The 23,896-nt window shown below is 37.6% G+C and overlaps 1 protein-coding gene across 1 annotated transcript in view; it reads right to left on the bottom strand.

The window, feature by feature from the left end:
* Positions 1 to 3,245: 3,245 nt before the first annotated feature.
* The window catches only part of LOC143714532 (uncharacterized), a 29,872-nt gene continuing 9,221 nt past the window's right edge, over positions 3,246 to 23,896 (bottom strand). Inside the window, exons 4-7 of the mRNA XM_077205765.1 lie at positions 4,625 to 4,832; positions 4,366 to 4,448; positions 3,416 to 4,255; positions 3,246 to 3,302 (exon numbers count right to left, since the gene is read on the bottom strand). Of these exons, the coding sequence (XP_077061880.1) occupies positions 3,246 to 3,302; positions 3,416 to 4,255; positions 4,366 to 4,448; positions 4,625 to 4,832 (1,188 nt within the window). The remainder of the gene's footprint in view (positions 3,303 to 3,415; positions 4,256 to 4,365; positions 4,449 to 4,624; positions 4,833 to 23,896) is intronic.

Raw genomic sequence — 23,896 nt, 5'->3', positions numbered from 1 at the left:
CCAACATAGTTTCATCAGAAGATGTTAAGCCAGTTGTAGTGACAACTGAGGTCGTTTTCATAGTAGTTGTAATGAAAGGTGTGGATGTTTCTAATTCAATTCCTGTTGAACTAACTGAGGGTGTCAATTCAGCAGAAGTACTCCTTAGAGAAGTTGTTTCTGGAGAAGTGCTGCCTAGGGTAGTACTTTCTGCAGTAGTTGTAGTTTGAGCCAATGTAGTTTCAACAGGAGAGGTTAAGCCAGGTGTAGTTTCAACTGATGTTTTTCTAGAAGTTGTCATTACAGGTGTGAATGTTTCAAATACAATTCCAGTTGAACTAACTGAGGTTGTTTCAGCAAAAGTAGTACCTGGGGATGAAGTTATTGGAGAAGCTTCACCTAAGGAAGTTGTTTCTGCCAAAGTGCAGCCTAAGGTAGTACTGTCTGCACAAGTCATAGTTTGAGCCAACATAGTTTCAACAGAAGATGTTAAGCCAGTTGTAGTGACAACTGAGGTCGTTTTCATAGTAGTTGTAATTAAAGGTGTGAATGTTTCCAATTCAATGCCTGTTGTACTAACTGAGGACGTTATTTCAGCAGAAATAGTGCCTAGGGAAGAAGTTTCTGGAGATGTGTTGCCTAGGGTAGTACTTTCTGCAGTAGTTGTAGTTTGAGCCAATGTAGTTTCAACAGGAGATGTTAAGCCAGGTGTAGTTTCAACAGGAGAGGTTAAGCCAGGCGTAGTTACAACTGATGTTTTTCTAGAAGTTGTCATTACAGGTGTGATTATTTCAAATACAATTCCAGTTGAACTAACTGAGGGTGTTGTTGCAGCAAAATTAGTACCTGGGGATGAAGTTATTGGAGAAGCTTCGCCTAAGAAAGTCGTTTCTGCCAAAGTGCAGCCTAAGGTAGTACTGTCTGCACAAGTCGTAGTTTGAGCCAACATAGTTTCATCAGAAGATGTTAAGCCAGTTGTAGTGACAACTGAGGTCGTTTTCATAGTAGTTGTAATGAAAGGTGTGGATGTTTCTAATTCAATTCCTGTTGAACAAACTGAGGGTGTCATGTCAGCAGAAGTACTCCTTAGAGAAGTTGTTTCTGGAGAAGTGCTGCCTTGGGTAGTACTTTCTGCAGTAGTTGTAGTTTGAGCCAATGTAGTTTCAACAGGAGAGGTTAAGCCAGGTGTAGTTTCAACTGATGTTTTTCTAGAAGTTGTCATTACAGGTGTGAATGTTTCAAATACAATTCCAGTTGAACTAACTGAGGTTGTTTCAGCAAAAGTAGTACCTGGGGATGAAGTTATTGGAGAAGCTTCGCCTAAGGAAGTCGTTTCTGCCAAAGTGCAGCCTAAGGTAGTACTGTCTGCGCAAGTCGTAGTTTGAGCCAACATAGTTTCAACAGAAGATGTTAAGCCAGTTGTAGTGACAACTGAGGTCGTATTCATAGTAGTTGTAATTAAAGGTGTGGATGTTTCCAATTCAATGCCTGTTGTACTAACTGAGGACGTTATTTCAGCAGAAATAGTGCCTAGGGAAGAAGTTTCTGGAGATGTGTTGCCTAGGGTAGTACTTTCTGCAGTAGTTGTAGTTTGAGCCAATGTAGTTTCAACAGGAGATGTTAAGCCAGGTGTAGTTTCAACAGGAGAGGTTAAGCCAGGCGTAGTTACAACTGATGTTTTTCTAGAAGTTGTCATTACAGGTGTGATTATTTCAAATACAATTCCAGTTGAACTAACTGAGGGTCTTGTCGCAGCAAAAGTAGTACCTGGCGATGAAGTTATTGGAGAAGCTTCACCTAAGGAAGTTGTTTCTGCCAAAGTGCAGCCTAAGGTAGTACTGTCTGCACTAGTCATAGTTTGAGCCAACATAGTTTCAACAGAAGATGTTAAGCCAGTTGTAGTGACAACTGAGGTTGTTTTCATAGTAGTTGTAATTAAAGGTGTGGATGTTTCCAATTCAATGCCTGTTGTACTAACTGAGGACGTTATTTCAGCAGAAATAGTGTCTAGGGAAGAAGTTTCTGGAGATGTGTTGCCTAGGGTAGTACTTTCTGCAGTAGTTGTAGTTTGAACCAATGTAGTTTCAACAGGAGTGGTTAAGCCAGGTGTAGTTTCAACAGGAGAGGTTAAGCCAGGCGTAGTTACAACTGATGTTTTTCTAGAAGTCGTCATTACAGGTGTGAATATTTCAAATACAATTCCAGTTGAACTAACTGAGGGTGTTGTTGCAGCAAAAGTAGTACCTGGGGATGAAGTTATTGGAGAAGCTTCACCTAAGGAAGTTGTTTCTACCAAAGTGCAGCCTAAGGTAGAACTGTCTGCACAAGACGTAGTTTGAGCCAACATAGTTTCATCAGATGTTAAGCCAGTTGTAGTGACAACTGAGGTCGTTTTCATAGGAGTTGTAATGAAAGGTGTGGATGTTTCCAATTCAATGCCTGTTGTACTAACTGAGGACGTTATTTCAGAAGTACTCCTTAGAGAAGTTGTTTCTGGAGATCTGTTGCCTAGGGTAGTACTTTCTGCGTTAGTTGTAGTTTGAGCCAATGAAGTTTCAACAGGAGAGGTTAAGCCAGGTGTAGTTTCAACAGGAGAGGTTAAGCCAGGCGTAGTTACAACTGATGTTTTTCTAGAAGTTGTCATTACAGGTGTGAATATTTCAAATACAATTCCAGTTGAACTAACTGAGGGTGTTGTTGCAGCAAATGTAGTACCTGGGGATGAAGTTATAGGAGAAGCTTCGCCTAAGAAAGTCGTTTCTGCCAAAGTGCAGCCTAAGGTAGTACTGTCTGCACAAGTCGTAGTTTGAGCCAACATAGTTTCATCAGAAGATGTTAAGCCAGTTGTAGTGACAACTGAGGTCGTTTTCATAGTATTTGTAATGAAAGCTGTTGATGTTTCCAATTCAATTCCTGTTGAACTAACTGAGGGTGTCGTTTCAGCAGAAGTACTCAGAGAAGTTATTTCTGGAGAAGTGCAGCCTAGGGTAGTACTTTCTGCATTAGTTGTAGTTTGAGCCAATGTAGTTTCAATAGGCGAGGTTAAGCCAGGTGTAGTTACAACTGATGTTTTTCTAGAAGTCGTCATTACAGGTGTGAATGTTTCAAATACAATTCCAGTTGAACTAACTGAGGGTGTTGTTTCAGCAAAAGTAGTACCTGGGGATGAAGTTATTGGAGAAGCTTCACCTAAAGAGGTTGTTTCTGGCAAAGTGCAGCCTAGGGTAGTACTTTCTGCAGAAGTTGTCTTTTCAGAAGTTGTCGCTCTAGATACCGGAGTTAATTTGAGGTTGGCACGTGTTGCTGCGGTGGTCGTAACGGTTCTGCAAGGTCCCAGTGGTATATCTGAGTAACCCCTATTAAAGTTAAATTCATCACTAGTATTACAAGAATTTGCAGTTACTTCTGCTATCTTGTTTGTGGTTTTAAATGTTACATGCTCTGGATGTGTAAGTGTGTTTGAATGAAGTGTCCACTGGGTAATTTTAGGAAATTCTCCAAATGGAACAGTGGGTATGACAGAGTCCAAAAGACCAAAATCCGTTGCACACTCTACATCAGCATCAACAGCAGTAGTTTGAGTTTTGATGATTTTGCTTGGCTGTGAAGCACCACCTGAGGTTTCTGCTTTCTGGGATGTATCAAGAGTCATTTTAGGCGGTGTGAAAGGAACAGTGTTGGTCTTTGCAGTAAGGTCTGGATGTGTAGGTGTCCTTGATGCAAGTGTCCTCTGGGTCATTTTAAGGGTTTCTTCAAATTCTCCAAATGGAACAGTGGGTATGACCGACTCTAAAAGACCAAAAGCTGTTAGGCACTCAACATTAGCATCAACAGCAGTTCCAGCTTTGGTGATTCTGCTTGGCTGTCTATTTGTGCATGGTGGTGTTTTGGGAGCTGTGCCAAGGGTTTGCTCAAGTGGCTTGAAGGAAACAGTGGGGTTGACACAGCCTTCCAACAAATCAAAATCTAGACCTTTAGCTACTCTTGCATCAGGTGTAATGTCAAATGGCCCAGTAGTGACAATACTTGTAGAACTAGATTCTGAATGAGCAGAGATTCCAGTTGGCATGATGGTCTTTAAATGGGAATCGATTGCTGCCCAATCTGGTTTAAAGGGAACTGTCGGTTTTGGATCATATTTTGAAATAAAATCAAATGAGTCTTGTCTTCGTTTTCTGATGGTCTTTTTAAAAGGGAACGTATGGTGAACACAGGACACTGTGATTGTCTGTGATTTTCCAGTCACATCAAGATAATCCAACTGGAGAAAACCACCCTTTAGAGAGTTGGCAAAATCAATATACAAATAGATTACGAAATAAGTAAACACAATAAAACTTCAAAAATGGTAGCAAAACGCAATTGTTCAGTGAAACCAGTTCATACCTTAATCGCTGAACGTTTCACTTTGACGTATACAATATGGTGACTTTTCCTAAGGACTGGACGAGACAATTGCCTGGACACATCTTGAGACAAAAGTTGATAGGAATATTCTTTTACTGCTCAAATATTTTTCAAAACAGTTGCCATTTTACATTTGTTCTTTGCATCATTATTATAGTGAATATATTGTAGTGGAATGTTACATTAACCAGCTACAGTCAAAAACTATTGGTGTAACTCATCAGTAACAAGTACTCACCCAAAACTTTTACATTTTTAATCGTCTTGGCTAGTAGTTTTACAATCACATATGCCTTTCCACAGATAACTTTGGATGATTCTCCTGTAGAAGGTACATCATGTGGCAGGATGGTAGAAGGACAGGTAGCAGTGCGGGAAAATGTCCTCATTAAAAGGCGATCAAAGTAAAGTACTCTTACAGAGTAGAACATCCTTTTGCCTTGAGTCTGAGGGATTAAACAGGCAGTTTGACTTTTATTCATGGGGCAAGGAACTCAGAAATTTATCAATAGCAGGTGCATTGAGAAACTGAATATACACTGTGTATATACTAGGGATGCTTCGATCGATCTGCATTGGCTGATAATTACATTCTTTGAATATTCAGGAGTCACTAAAATTGGCCGATTTCACCATCTGATTGCAAATTGATGACGCCAGACTTTTCAGCCACAGTCGTGCCATCAGCAATGGAGTTACTATGCGGTCTCAAGATACAATACCTTTTTAAGCCTTGCGATTTAACAAATCGCAAGGCTCACGTGCAGTAAGCAGCGAAACAGTGCTCGTTTGATACGTGTGCGCGCGGTCTAAGAGATGGGTTCTGAGCACACCTTGAACGCACGCAAAAAAGATACTGATCACACAGCGTGTGATGACTTATCTTTGTACACTTGTGTCAAAATGCCTGTCTTCGGGAGTATCTTCATAAACAGTGCATTCGGTGTTAAAGTGAAAACAGGCTAATAAAGCTGATGCCGTCCTTGCCATTCATGTTAATCAAACAGTCTTTCAATGCTCTTAACTAAATTACTTTTGAAAAGATTATGCAGTTTTTGCACATTTGATTACTTCATGGAATTTATGATGTAATTTTATTTCTAGTGATTGATGTTTAGTGCTCGAGTGCTGATGGCGAGTTACTATTCAGTAGCGCTGCATATGTTTTGGATGAAAAGAATAGACCATCACGCTAAAATGCAGAACAGCTCGAATTTATAAGAATCCGGCATTTTCAACTTAAGTAGGACGTAGGAAGGACACTCAGCACTTGAATAATATTCCTAATTTTTGCATCAGACTACTCATTTTGCTCAATTAGAGGCCAATTCACACCGCACAGACAAACGCCAACAAAAACGTTTGTTGGGTATTGTTGGATCAGTGTGTTACCCGTTGGCGTTAGCTGAGGTTTGTTTTCACCTGACTGAAGTTCAATCAGCGTTTTTCTGTCTGTTGGGGCAGTGTGAATGTGACCGTTATTTTTCATAAATTCTAAATCAATCAGCCAATTAGTTTTTTGTCATTTGTTTGTCTGTGCGGTGTGAATTGGCTTTAGGAGTTGCATTGTTAGGGCCCAAGCCCTGAAAGGGCGAAGGCCCTATTATTTTCCTAAGGATTATTAGGGCCCAAGCCCTGAAAGGCCGCAGAGCCCTATTGTTTTCCTTAAGATTATTTGTTATTATTAGGGCCAAGGCCCTGAAAGGGTGAAGGCCCTATTGTTTTCCTAAGGATTATTTATTATTATTATTATTATTATTATTATTGTCAACCTTTCGGGCACTTTTGGTTCTCTTAACGTGCTCGAAAACTCTTGAAACTTCACACAAGTCAGAACCCGCGGCCATCAGAGCCAGGCTGAAGCTGGTGCCCGGGTGTGGCAGGGGGGCACGCCCCCTTGAACGGGGTCCGAAAACTTGGTCCATAAAATCAAACACGCTTGCATGTAATATGAAACTCTGTACACATATAGATCTCATCGGGCCGAACAACTTTTGCACTCTTACTTTTTACGCCAGCCCAACAGGAAGTTGACTATTTAGGGTTGTTTGGAAACGTATGCTATGGAATTTTAAATAATCCTATTATAGGGAATTATCCAATCGCCACCAAACTCTGTGTGCATGAACTCAAGACATTGAGGATGGTAAATTGCAAGCAGATTTTTGATCTCAAACTGTTTGGCCGTGGCAAGGAACAAATTTATGTAGAGAAATGAGAAACAGGAAGTGTGTTATAACTTACAACACACTGCTGAAGTTTCATCAAGAGTTTAAGAGGCCGATCACATGGATGTGACTATTGTGAGTCAAAGTTATAGCGCCACCAACTAGCAACAGGAAGTGTGACACTTTCAAAATGCGTTGAAATCTCACTCTTATTTTTACCCAAATTGCTCAACTTTATCTGTATAAATGTAAACACACAGCAGATGTAGACCTGTGAAAGGATTATTGATATCTTGATATAATACTGTTGCCATGGCAACGCATCAAACTTTAATATTCTTTTTTGATGCTTTTGAGACTCTTAGCATGCTTGAAATTGCATGAAACTCGACAGACAGATCACATTTATTAGCCAGTAAACATGTGAAAAGTTTCACAAACAGGCGTGGTGCAGGGGCTCAGTAGCGCCACCTTTTGAAAAAGTGGGGGGGTTAGTTTTATAGTTTTACCTACAATCATAAAACTATGTATGTATATTGTTCTCATCAACCCGGACAACTTTCTAATTTACAATCTCCGACCAACAGGAAGTCAGATATTTTGGTTTGAATGTGGATTTTGTGCAAAATCAGCCTCCGAATTTTTACCCACTACTCTTAAGTGGTTTATTTTATTCCCACCAAACCTTTTCAACATGATCAAAATACATTAAAGATGCTAAATTTTGAATATCTCAAACGGTTTTGCTATGGCGAGGGATTAAAGGCATGTCAAAAAAGGAAGCAGGAAATGTCTCATTTCTTCTAAAAATGTAATTATACTAGGGCTGTAGTCAACCAAAGAAATCCTTAGTCGACCAAAGTCTTGTCCTGCGCAACGACTAGTCGACTAAAAAAAAAAAAGACGCAATCTTTTGATTGAACATTTTTTTTAACAATTGTCAGAGCATTTATAAAACAACAACGAAAAAAACATCAAAAATACATACAACTATAATAAAACAATTCTTTGAAAATTCTTTTTTTTTTTACTGCAAAAAGTGAGGAGCACTGTCCTAGGTCTATAGTAACAGTCACAATCGCGCACCTGACCACACCACACGCTACAAAAAAATATGACTGCTATCTGCCACAATGAAAAATCCTAACAAAAGCTCTCGTTTATACAGGCTGTATATTCTTCTTTACTTTCAAAGCAATGGGTTAACTTTTGTCCAGCCGATCTAGGAGTTTTAAAACAAACCCACAAAAAAAACCCCCCAAAGAGCCTAAAAAACAATCCTAATAATAATAGGCTGTATTGTAGTACTGCATGTAGGTTTATTTTCGTTTTGTTACATTATTTAGGCTATTTTCAAATGCGTCAAGTGTACAAATAAAAACAAAAAAATATCAAGAAAACAAGCTATTGAGTCAGCATGATAAAGCCGTTAAAGGGACTGCTCACGTCTTTTGCGCGCTCAAGTTCGATTTCAAATGTAGGCGCGCGGTGTGCGCGCTCATAATGGAAGCAACGCGGTCGCGGTGCGACGCGCTCTTTTTTTCCCAAGTGCGTCCACACCGCATCGAGATAAAACAGTGTATAAAAACATAAAAACCGAAAACAAGTAGCGTTCTAACTGAATGAATACAGCTAAACAACCTATATCCCTTACTGAGCACGAAGCAGCAGCGCAGCCAGCCACAGGTGCGAGCCGAGTGTTCTATGTGTGTGCGCTAAACTGTGGCGCTGTTACAAAATAGCCTAAATTAAAGCATTTAAAGTTGGGGATAAACCATAGGCTAATTATATTTACAATACAGTAATATATAACTGCTTATAAAGGAATAAATATCAAGGAGTAAATCATTGAAAATTTCTTTCTATTGGTAAAAAAAAAAAAAATGCAACTGGTCGACCAATAAGAATGTCAGTCAACCAAGACGGCATCGACCGATTAGTCGACTAAACGACTAAAGTTGACAGCCCTAAATTATACACCATTTATTTTATATAAATTAGGGATGTCCCGATCCGATCCACAGTATCGGTATTGTGCCGATACTGGCCCAGAACGCTAGATCGAAGGGGAGAAAAAAGATATAATCCGATACCCATCCAACAATACTTGAATATAGCATTTCCCTTGCTGCGACATCCAATTAAGCGGCGCATATTGGGCGGTTTTGCAATCTATTTTGCGGGCAAATAATGGGTTTGGGCGGGTGGATAAAAATAGGGCTGGTTTCGCATCAGTTCGGCTGGTTTTTGTAGCCGAAACACCGGCACTTCAGATCCTTCTTTCGGCGACCCTCTGTTCAGCAGGCAGTAGTCTGTCACACTCACACGCGTGCGCGCGCACACACACCTCTGGCTGACAAGCCCCCTAAACTCAAAACAGACCCTCCATCCCACTACCTTCGGTGTACTATACACACGGTTTTGCAATCCGTCTCCTCAGTTTATAAACCATAGGCTAGGCTGTAAACTATATGCTACACAGGATTTTTACGCATATCCAAGCAAGGGTTTGTGCAGAGTATGGAGCGCACACTGCATGGCACGGAGCGCGGGCGCGAACACTTCCGTTTTCCTTTCAACAGTCCAAACAACTTAAAATACTCAAATTATTTTCTGTATGACCAGAAATGATAATTTAGATATAACTTACGTCAATATTTATTTTTTTGCACAGCTTTTGGTGTGCATACAGTTCAAATTAAAATTTTGGTGTTCAACTTTGCGTTTTAAAAATACAACCGTTAATTTTTTCATTTTACGGGTTAATGAAAAACAAATGGACGCAAAATTACACGGATCAATGGGTAATTGTAAAGCTTGTTAATGATTAACTTTAAACCTGTTGGTAGATTTAAGTAGCCTACTGAAGTTGGGCCTAGCCTGCCTGCCTGTTTTTTTTTATTTATTTTTTATTGTTTGAATAAAGGGTGGCAGTCTTTCATAATCAACTGTTGTTGTGGACTATATACTGGAGAAGTATTTGTTTTCCATTTGAGTGAGATGTTTTAGGTTGCTAATTGAGCAAAGTGCTTCCATATATTTTATTAGGCCTAGTATTAGTTCAAGAATAAAATAGAATACAATAAAAATATCGATTAATATCGGTATCGCAAATAGCCAAAGCTGAGGCATCGGAAGTGAAAAAGTGTAATCGGGACATCCCTCATATAAATTATACAAATATTAGAACTAAACCCATTTTATTCAGTTTTTTTTCAATTCAAGAGGTATGAAAAAGTTAAAAACAGGGAGAATAGTTATATTTGGGTAAACAAAAAATCATACATAGAGCTATACTGCCCTCACTTATTAATATATAAATATATTAGGTATATGACTGAGGATATTTTCCCCGGCGAGGTCTTTTAAATCGCTAATATAAGTGAAAGTATGCAAGCGTTTTCAATTAATTCCTATGGAAGTAGGAATGAACTAAAAGCTTTGTTCTGCTTGCTCCTCACCGTGATGAACGCCCGTGCAGCCTTGACTTAGAGATTTCTTTATCCTTTTAATGCAGGACTAATTTTAAAGTGAAACTAAGGCCTTGTCTTTTTGCATAAGACTTTATGGATATATTTTTTTTTTAAATTACAAAATGCATAGAACCCCTATCTTTTACATTTATTGTTTGTTTTAAATTAAATTAAGATTGTATGTTTGGTAATTGAAGCTGAATTAATTTAAAATGAATGTGCTATATTTCAGATCAATATATTTGTTTTCCTTAATTAACAATAACTTGATCCTTATCTGAATTATAAATAATTTATTTCTTCATAAAATAATACTACCATTAAAAACACATTTGATTTTCTATTTTAATCAATGTAGAATGTGTAACTTAAATTAGTGCACTATTTGAGGACAAGAAATGAAAACCAATGCAATACGATGAATGTCCAAAAGATGGCACCCACAGACTTTTTAAAAGGGGTTGGATAAATATTTTTTTGCTTTTAAACTGTGTGTTGTAGGTTAAAGTTTGACAAAAGCACAATGTTGTGTTTTATTGCGCATGTACACGGATGTAAGTAAACACTTTGCAGTTTGAATGTCATCCTGTATGAACTAAACGACGGACGGAGTACGTTTTCATGTTTCCACTGTTCGATTGCGCCTCACACACACACCATATTCCAGTATTGCAATCTTGACATCGCAGCCTGTTCATTATAGCCGTAATAAAATATAATAAAATAGTCAACCTAACATATAAAAATTACACTGCTCTGTTTAAATAGTAAGTAGTACAATTCGTACCCTTCACAGAAAGCACCGCTCCAGTGTGATGTTTCCAAGCACATTTTAGCCCATGTGAAGAGGATGATTTTTTTCCCTCGATATTGGGAGTGAACTCCAAAGCCTATAATAAAGAATTTTTTACCATCCAAATACATTGCGAATGTTAAAACATTTTGAAGGCCGCATACTTTCACTTTAAATTTAGTTTTGGCTTGTTAATAGTTTTTTAATCTTGTTCTGAATATTCAATTTAAAGGATTTGTTGTGGTATTTTTAGTGTATGTATTAATCATGCAGCAGACGATAGTAGGCTATTAATTGGTTAAAATTCTTACGATGGTTCATGGTTAGACGGTTAATTAGCATCCCTGTATATAGCTAGATCAAATTAGTGCAGAATCAACTTTGCGTTGTTATCACTTCAAGGATCAGCCAGTGCACGTGCATCAAAAGCGGTTAAGAAAAGTGCTGAGCTGAATTTGTGCCATCTGTGCACAAGTGTTTTAAACGATTTTATGTAAGTATCCTTATGTTTGGCTTAAGAATAGGCCTATGGGTCGTGTCAATTAAAAGTTTGAAAACCACTGCTCTAGTGATGTACTGACTGAGAAAACATTGGAAAGTATTATACTTTTAAACATAACCTTAAACCGCCGGCAGGTGGCGGCCGGCGACCATCTTAATGAGCGAGTGATTAATTCATTCAAACAAATGATTCGTTAAAACAACTGATTAATTCAAGAATGAGATACGTCAATGAATGGTTAAATTGAATCTTTGAATCAACCGATTTGTTCAAAATGCTGAATCATTCAGTAATGAGAAAACACGGCTGAGTGTTGTTGTGAGATGTGGGATGGTTCTGCTGTGAACTATTTTTGGAACGGTTTTCATTGCTGAAACAAAACAAAAACCGTCAATATTACATCTAAAATGTAAGTAACTTAATTCTAAAAAAAATTAAGGGATTCTTTTAAAAAGTTAAAAGTGACTGAGTAAGTGACTCCGTTACACATAGGGCTGGGTACAGGGTGCGGTACTTTTTAGGTACCGACCGAATTGCCTCGATACTACAGAGTATCGAAACGTCTTGTTTTTCGGTACCAAGTTTCAGTACCTAAGTGCTTAATCTCGTCAATGTCAGTGAAACAAAAGCATGCAGCATGATTGGCTCTGGCAGAAAAACACTAGTTTATGCGGATGCCCAGAGACGTGGCTCGTGAGGCTGTAGTGTGTGTGTGTGTGTGTGTGTGTGTGTGTGTGTGTGTGTGTGTGTGTGTGTGTGTGTGTGTGTAAGCGTCCCAACCCAGATAGATAGAAAATATGTGGAAATGATCAAAAGTTTACCTATCTATGCATGCCAGAAGCACGCGTTGCAATATTTTCGACAAGATAATTGCTGCCAGGACCGGCAACACGGTAAATCTGATAAGGCACTTAAAAGCGCACAGATAGCCTACACTTGAGTAGAAAGTTTATCCGTCTTCGACTGCAAGAACTGGAGCGCGTCACAAATGAACCAAAACTCAGCATATAGGATACTTTCCTCGCAGACATGAGAAATAGTCCTATATACGGCCAAAATATATTTACTTTTAAATGAAACAATTAGAAATAAATAGTTTGATTACCTAATCCATATAGGCGCTCGCACGTTCACTAGTGCAGGAATTAGGGCTGGGGTAAACGATTATTAACTAAACGATTAGTTGGCCGATTATTTTATCGATTAGTATGCTCGATTAATAAAAAAACAATGCATCTCAAATAAATACTAACTAGTGTACTGAATCATGATACTGTAAGCTGGCTAACGTTAGTCTAATGTTATGAATATGAACACCGTCATTAGAACTCTATAACCGCCAAAAACATGTTATTAAAATATTTTTTACAAACATTTTTTATCATAGAGAATGTTTAAATACTAATATCAGCTTACGAGGGAAACGTAGGCAGAGTTGTGGTGCTTCGGAGGCTGCTACTGCTGGAGATGATTCGGGAGAGGTCTGTCTGTGTGCCCCTTTACCGGTCAGAGCGCACGCTGACATGGAGTAAAGCCTTGTTGAAACTAGACGCGTCCGCACGAGCGCGAAGGTGCGCAGGGCAAAAATGACACGTTGGGTGTGCAAGACCGGCAAGACCCCATTTCGCTTGGCTGTGTGCACGGCTTTTGTAACAGCGCGCGCGGCGCCGCAACCGAGGATGAACGACTTCAAGCCGAATCTGCCCGAGCATGTACGTCTCACCGCACCGGCACCCAGTTTGCGCGTCTAAATTGCAAAGTTTTTTTTGTTAAGGGTTTGTTTACTGTGTGTGATTATTTTAATGGAAAGCACATTCACTTCTAGTTGTCTTCGTCCTTCATTCTGCAATGTTTTGGTCTCCCATATGTGGTGGCGAGCTGTACTGCCGGAAACGGTGCAAAAAATAAATGAAGTGTCGACGCAAAAATATGGCGTCGACGTAATTTTGACGTCGAAGCGTCGACGTCATCGACGCGCCGCTACAGCACTAGCAGGAATGACGAGTCAGCATCGCAATAATCATCTCTGCTGCCAACACACTGTAAACACTTGTTCATTAATAAACAATTAAAATTTCTCCTTGCTATCGTTTCCCCGACACATCCATAATCATTAGGGTACTTTTGCCAGTTGTGGCAAGCTTCATGTGTGCTGAGCGTGAGGCATATACCGCCCCCCAGTAGCCTAGATTTAATTCAATTCACATTTATTTGTATAGCATTTTTCACAATGTATATCGTTTCAAAGCAGCTTTACAGAAAATGCATGCGTCTAAATTACAATTTAAAGTGCTCTGTTATCAGGGGTGACTGTGTGTAATGCATTTCAATAAATTTTCATTCAGTTTCAATGTAAAACAATGCATTAAGTTAAGGCAGAAACAATGAGCTCATTGAAGTAAAGAATTAGGGTTGGGCGGTATTTCGGTAATATCATATACCGCGGGGTCTTAAAATAGCAACGGTATCAGTTTCAATACCGTCATTACCGGCACTTATATATAATATATAAATATAATTTATTCAATGCCTAAAAATGCTTATGTAGTTGTCATCAAGTGAGTGTGGAGGAGAAAGAGAGAGAGAGAGAAGGGAGCGGCGGTAAATACTGACGAGGCAATTTGTAAATGTTGCAATAAAAAAGGTGACCGCGAGAGATGGAAACACCTCTAACCTAATGTCGCATCTCCGAAACAACCCCCCAATCACTGCTGCGAGGATGCATTTTGCCCCGAGTTCATTAAATAAGCATTTTTTTATCAACCAATTGCCTGGATTTAATAACTAAGAATCAAATATAGCAGACAACAATCATGACATGATCGTGCGCTGGCGCGCCGCGGTCACTTGCATTGAAATCTCATCATAAATTAACCGAAACTCAGTGCATGTCTCACAGACTTGAAATTTCATTAAACGAAACAATTCAAAACGAAAAGAAATAGGCCACTCGCTGATTATTTAATCCATGATGTGCATTTCTCTCTATGCGCGTTCTATACGGAAATGGCGATCATCAAATTAAACGAAACTATTCAAAACGAAAAGAAATAGGCTAGCCTACTCTCTGATTATGTAATCCATGATTTGCATTTCTCTCTATATATGCGCGTTCACTAGGAGATGGCGATCGTCAACTTAATCTTTGCAGCACTGACAGAAGAGTTGTATTAATAAAAATCAATGGACGCGTGTCACCGGATTTACAAATGCACTTCTTGCTTGTTGCTTGTTAATTTAATTTCAATTAATTAATAAAATCATTACAATTGTCATAATTAAAATAATTAAATATTATTAAGTGTCCCATTTTTGCTCATTTATAAATAGTATTTATATCTACCACCCCCTCAGCCCCTGGGTTAAAAAATTATTTGGCGCAACCATATAATAACGGCACACGTATTAAAAATAGTCGAGTCTAAATAGGGCTCCGGCTCATATTACATTTAATGCCGTCAGCCGGGATCAGACACAACGTGCACGGGTTGGCCTTGATTTTTTTTTTTTTTTTTTTTTTGCCCGATCTGGTATTCAGTTTCTGAACGGTGTAGGCACAAGCCAACAGTTTGGTGACGCTGTCTGAGCCTTATGTCATAATTTTTAATTAGTCATGGTAATACCGTATACCCCGGTAAAATAGGGAGGAGGTTTGACGGTATCAAAATTTGGATACCGCCCAAGCCTATAAAGAATACATGTTGTTAAATGATTAGGAAACATAGAAAACGTTAGCATTGGTGCTTTTTTACAGACTCAAAATATGAATGTAAAAAAGTCAACAAACTGAAAAAATAAAAGTTTTTTTTCAGGTAATATTATTAGGGATGCACCGATACCACTTTTTTCAGAATCGATCCGATACCAAAAATTCTGAGTATCGACCGATACCGATCCGATACCAACACAGTTTTTTTAAATTAAGTAGAATTTATATAACTCTGTGTGTTGAACTGATAATTACTCTTTTGTGTGTTAAACACAATCTACTTAATACAGACAACTTCATTATAAAGAAAAACAAATCCAAAAAATATATGATCATAATCTATGAAAAATGCTTTTATAAACTAGATTAGTGGATAATTCAGCAGTAAAATTTAGTCTAGAAAAATCATAAGTCCAAAATAATTGTATAAAATCTGAACATCTAGTGAAAAATACAAATAAGAGACAATAAGTGTAACACTAAATCTGGTAAAACGTTACACATTGCTCTTTGTATTGTAAAATACATTCATAAAAAACAAGTTAACAAAAATCAAAAGGATACATTTTATATATAGCTATAGGCTACTATACAATTGAGACATGTTTTAAATGTATAGCAAAGCTGTTTAATGAGGCAGCAACATATGATAGATAGGAAAGAACAAGAAAGCCCATTAATAATCTTTCATTGCGTCACTGTATTATGAAAGGCTGCAATATAGTGCGGCACAAAGCGCTTATGCGCATACCGAGCGCAAAATGATGCGCTTCAAGCAACGCGGAGTCACAGCACGCAGCGCGTCGAGTCCGTATTGAAAAGTTCAAAGCACAAACGAAAGACATATTGATGCGTAGTGTATTATACTGTCTCTATCTATGCAATAGTTTATTGAGCCTTTCTTTTAACAGTTTTAAATTTTAGTTACTACTAACTTTTAGTTAGTTACTGTGCGCGTGAAGAACAATTATAGTGGACTGTACTCTAGTGTTGTGATCTAACAGACACCCGGTAGAAACATGATTAAGTTACAGCAATAAAGTCCAACAAAACAGTTGTTTTATGCGAAACCATAGAGCTTTATCTACAGATCAAGTATAATAATAGTAACATTGAATCATCTTGGAGAGGGTTTCATCATGTTGACTGTCGTAACCGAACGCGACGCTGAATACTGAGTGAAGAATGACTGACAGCCGCCGCGGAGGGAAACGTTTACGTGATCTTGAATTTAATGACTTAAATGTTCATTTCTATCTCACATTATGCTATAATGGCTTCAGAACACTTGTAATATAGTGCACAAAAACTTTATGGTGCTTTATAATGTTTTTGGTGCTTTTGTGGGGCTTAACAATAACACAGAATAGTATACGCACAATATCGGATTTGGATCGGCCTCGTCTGGTCGATACCCGATCTGGCAAAAATGGCAGTATCGGAGCCGATACCGATGCGGAGTATCGGATCGGTGCACCCCTAAATATTAAATTGTTAAAACTGGTTTCATAAAAATGGTATCGAAAAAAGTATCGTTCAGGAACCGGTATCGAAACAAAGGTATCGGTATTGTTATCGAAAATTTTGTTACGATACCCAGCCCTAGTTACACAGTCTAGCAAGAGTTTAACCCTTCCAATGCGGTGTGTTTTGGCCTGCATTAAAGGACAGGAACTGTATTAGGCATTGTCTCTTCAATAAATTTGAATAACATATTTGAAGTTGACTGACAACAGTTTTATTTTTCATCGCTCTTTTCTCCCAGTCATTTCGTTGGAACAGGAGAGTCACGAACACGCATCACAGAACAGAGCAAGGCAAGCATTTGCGCATTATAAAACTTAAACTTTTTTATTTATTTTTGAAATGACCGATCATTTCGCTAGATAAGACCCTTATGCATCGTCTGGTGTCGTTTAAAGCCATTTGAAGCTGCACTGAAACTGTCATTTGGACCTTGGACCGTTTGGTACCCAGTGAAGTCCATTATACGGAGAAAAATTCTAGAATGTTTTCATCAAAAACCTTAATTTCTTTTCGACTGAAGAAAGAAAGACATGGCCATCTTGGATGACATGGGGGTGAGTAAATTATCAGCAAAAGTTTTTTAAAAAGTGAACTAATCCTTTAATTTCATGTTGCCCTTCCTGCACAGTTACCCTAAAGGCTCCGGGGTGGTGGTGCCACCGGCTTGGGGCAGTCATCGCTGCTCACAGCTATATTTTCTATTTGTTTTTGTCCTCAGTTACATATTGAACAATGTGTAGTTATACCTTATGGGTTGTAATTATGTTCAGTTTGACATTAAATCTTGTAGGCTCTTTAATAAACCAGAGTATCCTTATATGAATAGTGTTTTGCATAAGCCCTCATAAGCCCTATTTTTAAAGGGCAATTAAAATCTTCATTGTAAAATTTATATTTGTTGTGCTTATTTGATTCTCGATTAAAACAATCTATAGCATTACTGTAAATAATGTCTGTGGTGTTATCTGAAAAAAAAACTCTTGTCATTCAACAGATTAATTATTACTTCTATAAAGCTTGAATGATCAAGATAGTTATCAGACTATCGATCTGTAGAAATTTTTGCAACAAAAAAATCTGTAATCGGCTGCAAAAAAACAGATCGGAGCATCTCTAGTATATACACACAAAAGCAGACCACGGTGTTATTAACGGCATAATGTGTGTCGAAATACAATTGGGTGAACAGGCAATGGGCGAGATCACACAGACCAAAACAAAACCCGACTGACAACACAGAACGTGTAAAACAATAAGTAAAATAACTGTCTGTAAGTGTTTTTTCGAGAATGTGAACATAGCATGTTTCTTAAATATCTGCAAACATATGGTATTTTTCTGCTTTAGTAGAGTAAAAAAAAAGAGTTACATAGAGCACCTTTACGGCTACACATCAATGGGTAACACATTTGCATAATGCCTGCGTTCTACGTTGTCCATCCATAATATTGAAATTAGGATAGAATATGCCACCGTTTACACAACGCTGAAATTACGCCTCCGCTGTCGTTTTGCTTCTTATAGAAATATAAACCATTTAATTCAGTTGGATAACGGTCGCTTCAATCCCATCTAGATCATCCAACACGAGCCACTCCCTAAACACAGTAAGCGATCACGCAAGTAAAATGCGAGTGCGCATTTAAACGAGATTTCAATACCCCACATTTTTAAAGGGGCTCCCTGACACATGCCATCTTAGGCTGGGCTGTGTAATTGTAACCTTCTCTTAACTCAATGGGTGATTCTCATTTCTTATTTGTGCATCCTTGTTTCCTTTCCTCGCGTCTCAGCTCCTCCCCCTGTAGGATGCGAGGGAAGGGTGCAAGTAAAGAAAATGAGGATGGAGGAATCGATTTTAGATTATGATTGCACTTATTGTTTGCACTTAAAGGTCCTTTCACACTGGACGCGATGTTGACGCACGAATAATTCGCGCGATGGTTTTATTTTTTGATCAGCTGTTTGTGTAATGAGTGCTTCCACACCGAACGTGAATGTGCTGCGGCGTAAAAACTAATTATTTTTTTCGCTTCGATGTCCATTTTTTTTTTAGTTTTGCGGCGACAGAAAAGGCTTCAGCCAATCACATACAAGGAAACAAAGGTGAAGCTTGTTGACGCTTTGACCGCTCTGGCGTAGCAGCATTATGTGCGAGAGAAGAGAAGTATCACAATATGAAATGTAAACTAAAAACAAGCAATACATTGCAACTAGAAACCTTTTATAATGACAGCATTTTTATATTGCCTTTTCCGCATCTCAACGCACGCATACCCTATCATTTATGACATGACGTTGTTTGCTTATAGGGACCAGTTACAAAAGAACGAGGCATGGAATATAATAGCTGGGATAGTTGGTGTCTCCAGTGAGTTGAAGTGCGTGCAGATGATTTATAATATTTTTGACTAGGAGGGAAATAATTGATTTTGAATATTTTCAACATTCATGGTTGTGCGTTTCATATTTTTGCATGCATGTATAGGCCACACACCAGAGCATGTGAGTAAAGCAGAGCTGGGTGACGCTTATATACAAGTTAAAAAACTTAAACATACGTTTCATATATATGTTTAAATAATATAATGTTATTTTTTTAATTTCATCTACGTTGATTAGCTATATGAAAAGGGAACCGTATGAGATGAGTAAGATAGGATCATAAGTGCCCAATATATTGAAAACATTTGGAATGGGTCAGACATAATTTTGGCCACTTAAGTTTTGTTTTGTAGAAAGCCTTTCTTTAAAGTGAATTTCGTTTTGTATAAATTGTATCTTAATTTTAATCAATGTTTCATCAACAAATTGCCTGGATTAATAAATAAGAAGCAAATATAGTAGGCTAGACAATATAATTAGGACACGGAGGCGCCGGCACGTGAACTGGAGTGTGTCTCATACCGAAAACTGACAGAAAACACTAGTTTATTAATAAACAATTAAAATGTTTAATGCATAATCCTTACTTTGGCCGGTTCTTTGTGGTAAAGTTTTAGCTCCTTTACAAGATTAGCATACTCCCCTTCAGACTCTCTGTTCTTTAAGATTGGGTGCACACAAAAGCTTCTTTTCTGTCTTTTAAAGAAAATGAAAAGCTCGTATTCACTGGATGATGATGATGATAAAGTGTCTGTTTACTCAGCTGTCGGCTTGAATGTTTTGGAATGTTGAAGCTCTGAGCGTCGCAAATTCGCGTCGTGGCTGATGTGAATGGTTTTGACGCGAACTATTCGGTTTTCCGTTTTGCTTTTTCATTACGCGTACGGTGTGAAAGGGCTTTAAGGCTAAGAGAACGTTCATTTTTATTTATATTGTTTTTATTTCTGATGAATTTGTGGAAAGGAGTTAAGTTAGGATGTCAAAAGTTGTAGAAGCTCATATATCATGTAAAGTTCTAAGGTCTGAAGAGACTCGTTTGAAATCACACAGGAGAGAAGCCAGTCAGTTGAGTTTGTGGCAAAACCTTTTACAGTGCTTGAGTATTGTCGTCTTTTACTGCATATGATAATTCATACTCGGAAAGTAGAACTGAAATGACATTCAATACAAGATGATTAGTTACAACATTTCAAATGCACAACAGACTATTTTTCTAGTCATGCATTTCATCATTTTTTTATAAAGGATAAAGAATTATAAATACTGTGAAAAAAATCTTGTCTCCTTTCGTGAGCTAAGCATGTCACACACCCCTAGTCAGTACCCAGTTTATTTGGACCAGCTTGCTCCTCTGAATCACAACCTGTAAGTACGATTAAATATTGATGAATATATATTTTCTACCGGGTGTTGTAGTTGAAACATGTACATGTAAAATATGTAGTTTTGACTTTTATATTGCGTAGGTCTCCGGCTAACTTGCGTTATTATAGTCTTACTCAAATAGTTCTGGTAAGCAGCTGTGGGCCCACTATTAAAGGGTTAGTTCACCCAAAAATGAAAATTCTGCGAAAATCGACTGCTATTACTAATGTAATTAATAATGGGTTTATTGTTATTTGAGATCTATCTATCTATCTATCTATCTATCTATCTATCTATACACACATACACACTTTAATGCTACTTTTTTGACTCTGCTTTTTAATAGTGATATTGTAACCCACCCAATTAATTGAGGCTGTGTTCCTATGTATTTACATGTGTGATTTTTTTTTGTTTTTTTTGTTTTTATATTTTTCCTTGCCTAAGCATGAAATTCAGACATACGTTTTACTGTTTTACTTATTCTGAGGGATGAAAATAAAGAATTACGTCACATGTGTGCCAGCTCATTGAAGAGAGAGATGTGAGCTATGTGTGGCTATTGTTAATCTAATCCATTGTCGTCAATATTTTTCTAAATAGATGTCTGAAATGTTTTATTGCATTAGGTAAGTCACAATTGTTTCATATTTTTATAAATAATGTTTAAGAAGTCTGTGTTTGTTCATATAAGAAAATGAGGATGGTTAATGCTGTTTAAAGTATAAAGTGTGCAATAGAACACATGTAAAGCGTTTATGCTGTAGTAGTATACTTGTTACAACCCCAAATCAGAAAAAGTTGGGACATTTTGTAAAATGCATTAAAATCAAGAATCTGTGATTTGTTAATTCTATTTAAACTTTTTTTAACTGACAAAAGTATCAAAAAAAAGTTTTCCAATGTTCTCACTGACCAACAAAATTCTATTTTGTAAATATGAACACATTTTGATTTTGATGGCTGCAACACACCCCAAAAAAGTTGGGACAGAGACCAAATAAAAGTGAAAAGATTTTCCAAATTAGATTATCCAACTCTTTTGAAACAGTCCACAATGAGCAGGTGAATTGGTAATAGTTGAGGGTATCATGTTTGGGTGTAAAAGTGCTTCAGTCTTTTTAAGCAAAGATGGGTCATGGCTCATCACTTTGTGCCAAATATCATGAGAGAATTGTCAAACAATTAAAAAAAAATCACATTTCTCAATGCAAGATTGCAAAGAATTTATGTCTTATCTTCCATACATAATATTGTCACAAGATTCAGGGAATCCAGAGAAATCTCAGTCTGTGTTGGGTAAGGCAGTAGACCTCTGTTGAATGTGCGTGACCTTTGAGCCCTCAGATGGCATTGCACAAGATACCATCATGCTAATCTGTTAAATACAGCCACATGTGCTCAGGAGTAATTTGGAAAACCGTTTTCACTGAACACAGTCTGATGCTGCATCAAGAAATGCCACTTGAATCTCTGTTACGCAAGGAGAAAGCTTTACATCAGTTCTGTGTGGAGATGCCGGCGAGTTCTCTGGGCCTGACCTCATCTCAGATGGTCTAGAAGACAGTGGAAATGTGTGCTGTGGTCAGATGAGTTCAAGTTTCAGCTTGTTTTTAGGAGAAAATGGCCACTGAGTTCTCAGTCCCAAAGACAAATGGACCAACCAGACTTTCACCAGCGACAGGTGCAAAAGCAAACATCTGTGCTGGTATTAAGGGGCATCATTGCAAACGGTATGGGTAACTTGCATTATTGTGAAGGTGACATTGACATGGAGGCATGTATTTGGATTGTACAGAGACATAAACTGCCATCCAGATGACATATTTCCTGGGAAGCAAGACAATGCCAGGCCTCATTCTGCACATGCTAAAACTGAGTGGTTTCTAGACACTCTGCACCATAGAAGGGAAGTGCCTGCCTGTTTACTGCAGTCCAGATATGTCTCTTATGGAAAATGTATGACCCATCATGAAAAGGAGAATCAGGCAACAAGGACCACAGACTGTTGAGCGTCCGTCTTGTATCAGACAAGATTGGGCAAATATTCCACTAGCAAAACTCCAACAATTAGTTTCCTCAACTCCCAAATGATTAAAAAGTGTAATTAAAAGGAAAGGTGAAGTGACACACTGGTAAACATGTCTCTGTCCCAACTTTTTTGGGGTGTGTTGCAGCCATCAAAATCAAAATTTGTTCATAATTAAAAAATACAATTATGTTGGTTAGTGAAAACATTGGAAAACTTTTCGTTGTACTTTTGTCAGTTAAAAGTTAAACTAGAATTAATAAATCAAAGATTCTTGATTTTAAAGCATTTACAAAATGTCCCAACTTTTTCTGATTTGGGGCTGTAAAACCTGTTTGCACATTTATGTAATAGGAATAATGTTTTAAGTTTAAACGTTATGAATTTTAAATGCATTTCGTGATGGATGCTGACGTCACATGCGCGCCAGCTCATTGAAGAGATTGATGTGAGCCACATGTGTGGCTATCTTTAATCTAATCCATAGTCGTCAATATTTTTCTAAATAGATGTCTGAACTGTTTTATTGTATTAGTTGGGATTGTTTCAACGCTCTTTGATCGTGTTGGATTCGCGCAGTAAGGAAGAACCGCTGGATTCCACTGCGGAGGAATTGCGTCATCTGGGGACTCTGCCTTCAAGAGGAAAAATCGTGTATACTACAGTCTTTGCAGGAATGAACGATAACGAATCTTTCGATTTCGTTCATTCCTGCAAAGACTGTAGTAGACATTCACATTCAAACGAACTGAATCACTTCCACTCGAACTGAACAGAGTCAATTACACTTCTACACAAACTGAACTGAGTCACAATCAAACTAATTGAATTTCATATTCACATGAACGGAACAGAGTCAATTACAGTCACACAAACTGAACTCAAGTCAATTGCATTGCACTCAGACTTCAGTGTACACATACACGTTGATTTTTTTTTTTCATTTAAATTGTCATTGATGAATAATATATTTTGTTTTCAAGTGGTGATTATTAAAAGACAAAAATAGTCTCATGTGATGTGTGCAAAGTGATATGTGCAAGTTGAATTGAAGTGAAAGAAATTTCAGTGAATACAGTTACTGTTCAGTAAACTGAATTGCTTCATTCATTAATTCACTTTATTATTCATTAATTCATTGTTTCATTCATTAATTCACTTTATTATTCATTAATTCATTGTTTCATTCATTAAATCACTTTATTATTCATTAATTCATTGTTTCATTCATTAATTCACTTTATTATTCATTAATTCATTGTTTCATTCATTAAATCACTTTATTATTCATTAATTCATTTTTTCATTCATTGTTTAATTATTATACATTATTTATCTAGTTTAGGACTATAGACGTTTAAACAAGTGCAGACACACATTTAAAATTATTAATCTTTTTTTTGTTTTGATTAATGCAAGGTGTGAGACCCCAAACCTGGGACTCCAGGTACCATTATGATGTTATGTATTTGGTGTGCTCAGACCCCAGAAGATATTTTTCCTCCTTTTCTTTTTCCGGTGTTAAATCCTACTATTGGGTTACAATATGATTATATATC

This window comes from Siphateles boraxobius, unplaced genomic scaffold (assembly GCF_051911475.1).
Source record: "Siphateles boraxobius isolate OS27281-9 unplaced genomic scaffold, OSU_SipBor_1 55, whole genome shotgun sequence".
Lineage (NCBI taxonomy): Eukaryota > Metazoa > Chordata > Actinopteri > Cypriniformes > Leuciscidae > Siphateles > Siphateles boraxobius.
The sequence above is the reverse complement of the archived record's forward strand: the minus strand, read 5'-3'. Positions and strand labels throughout refer to the sequence as shown.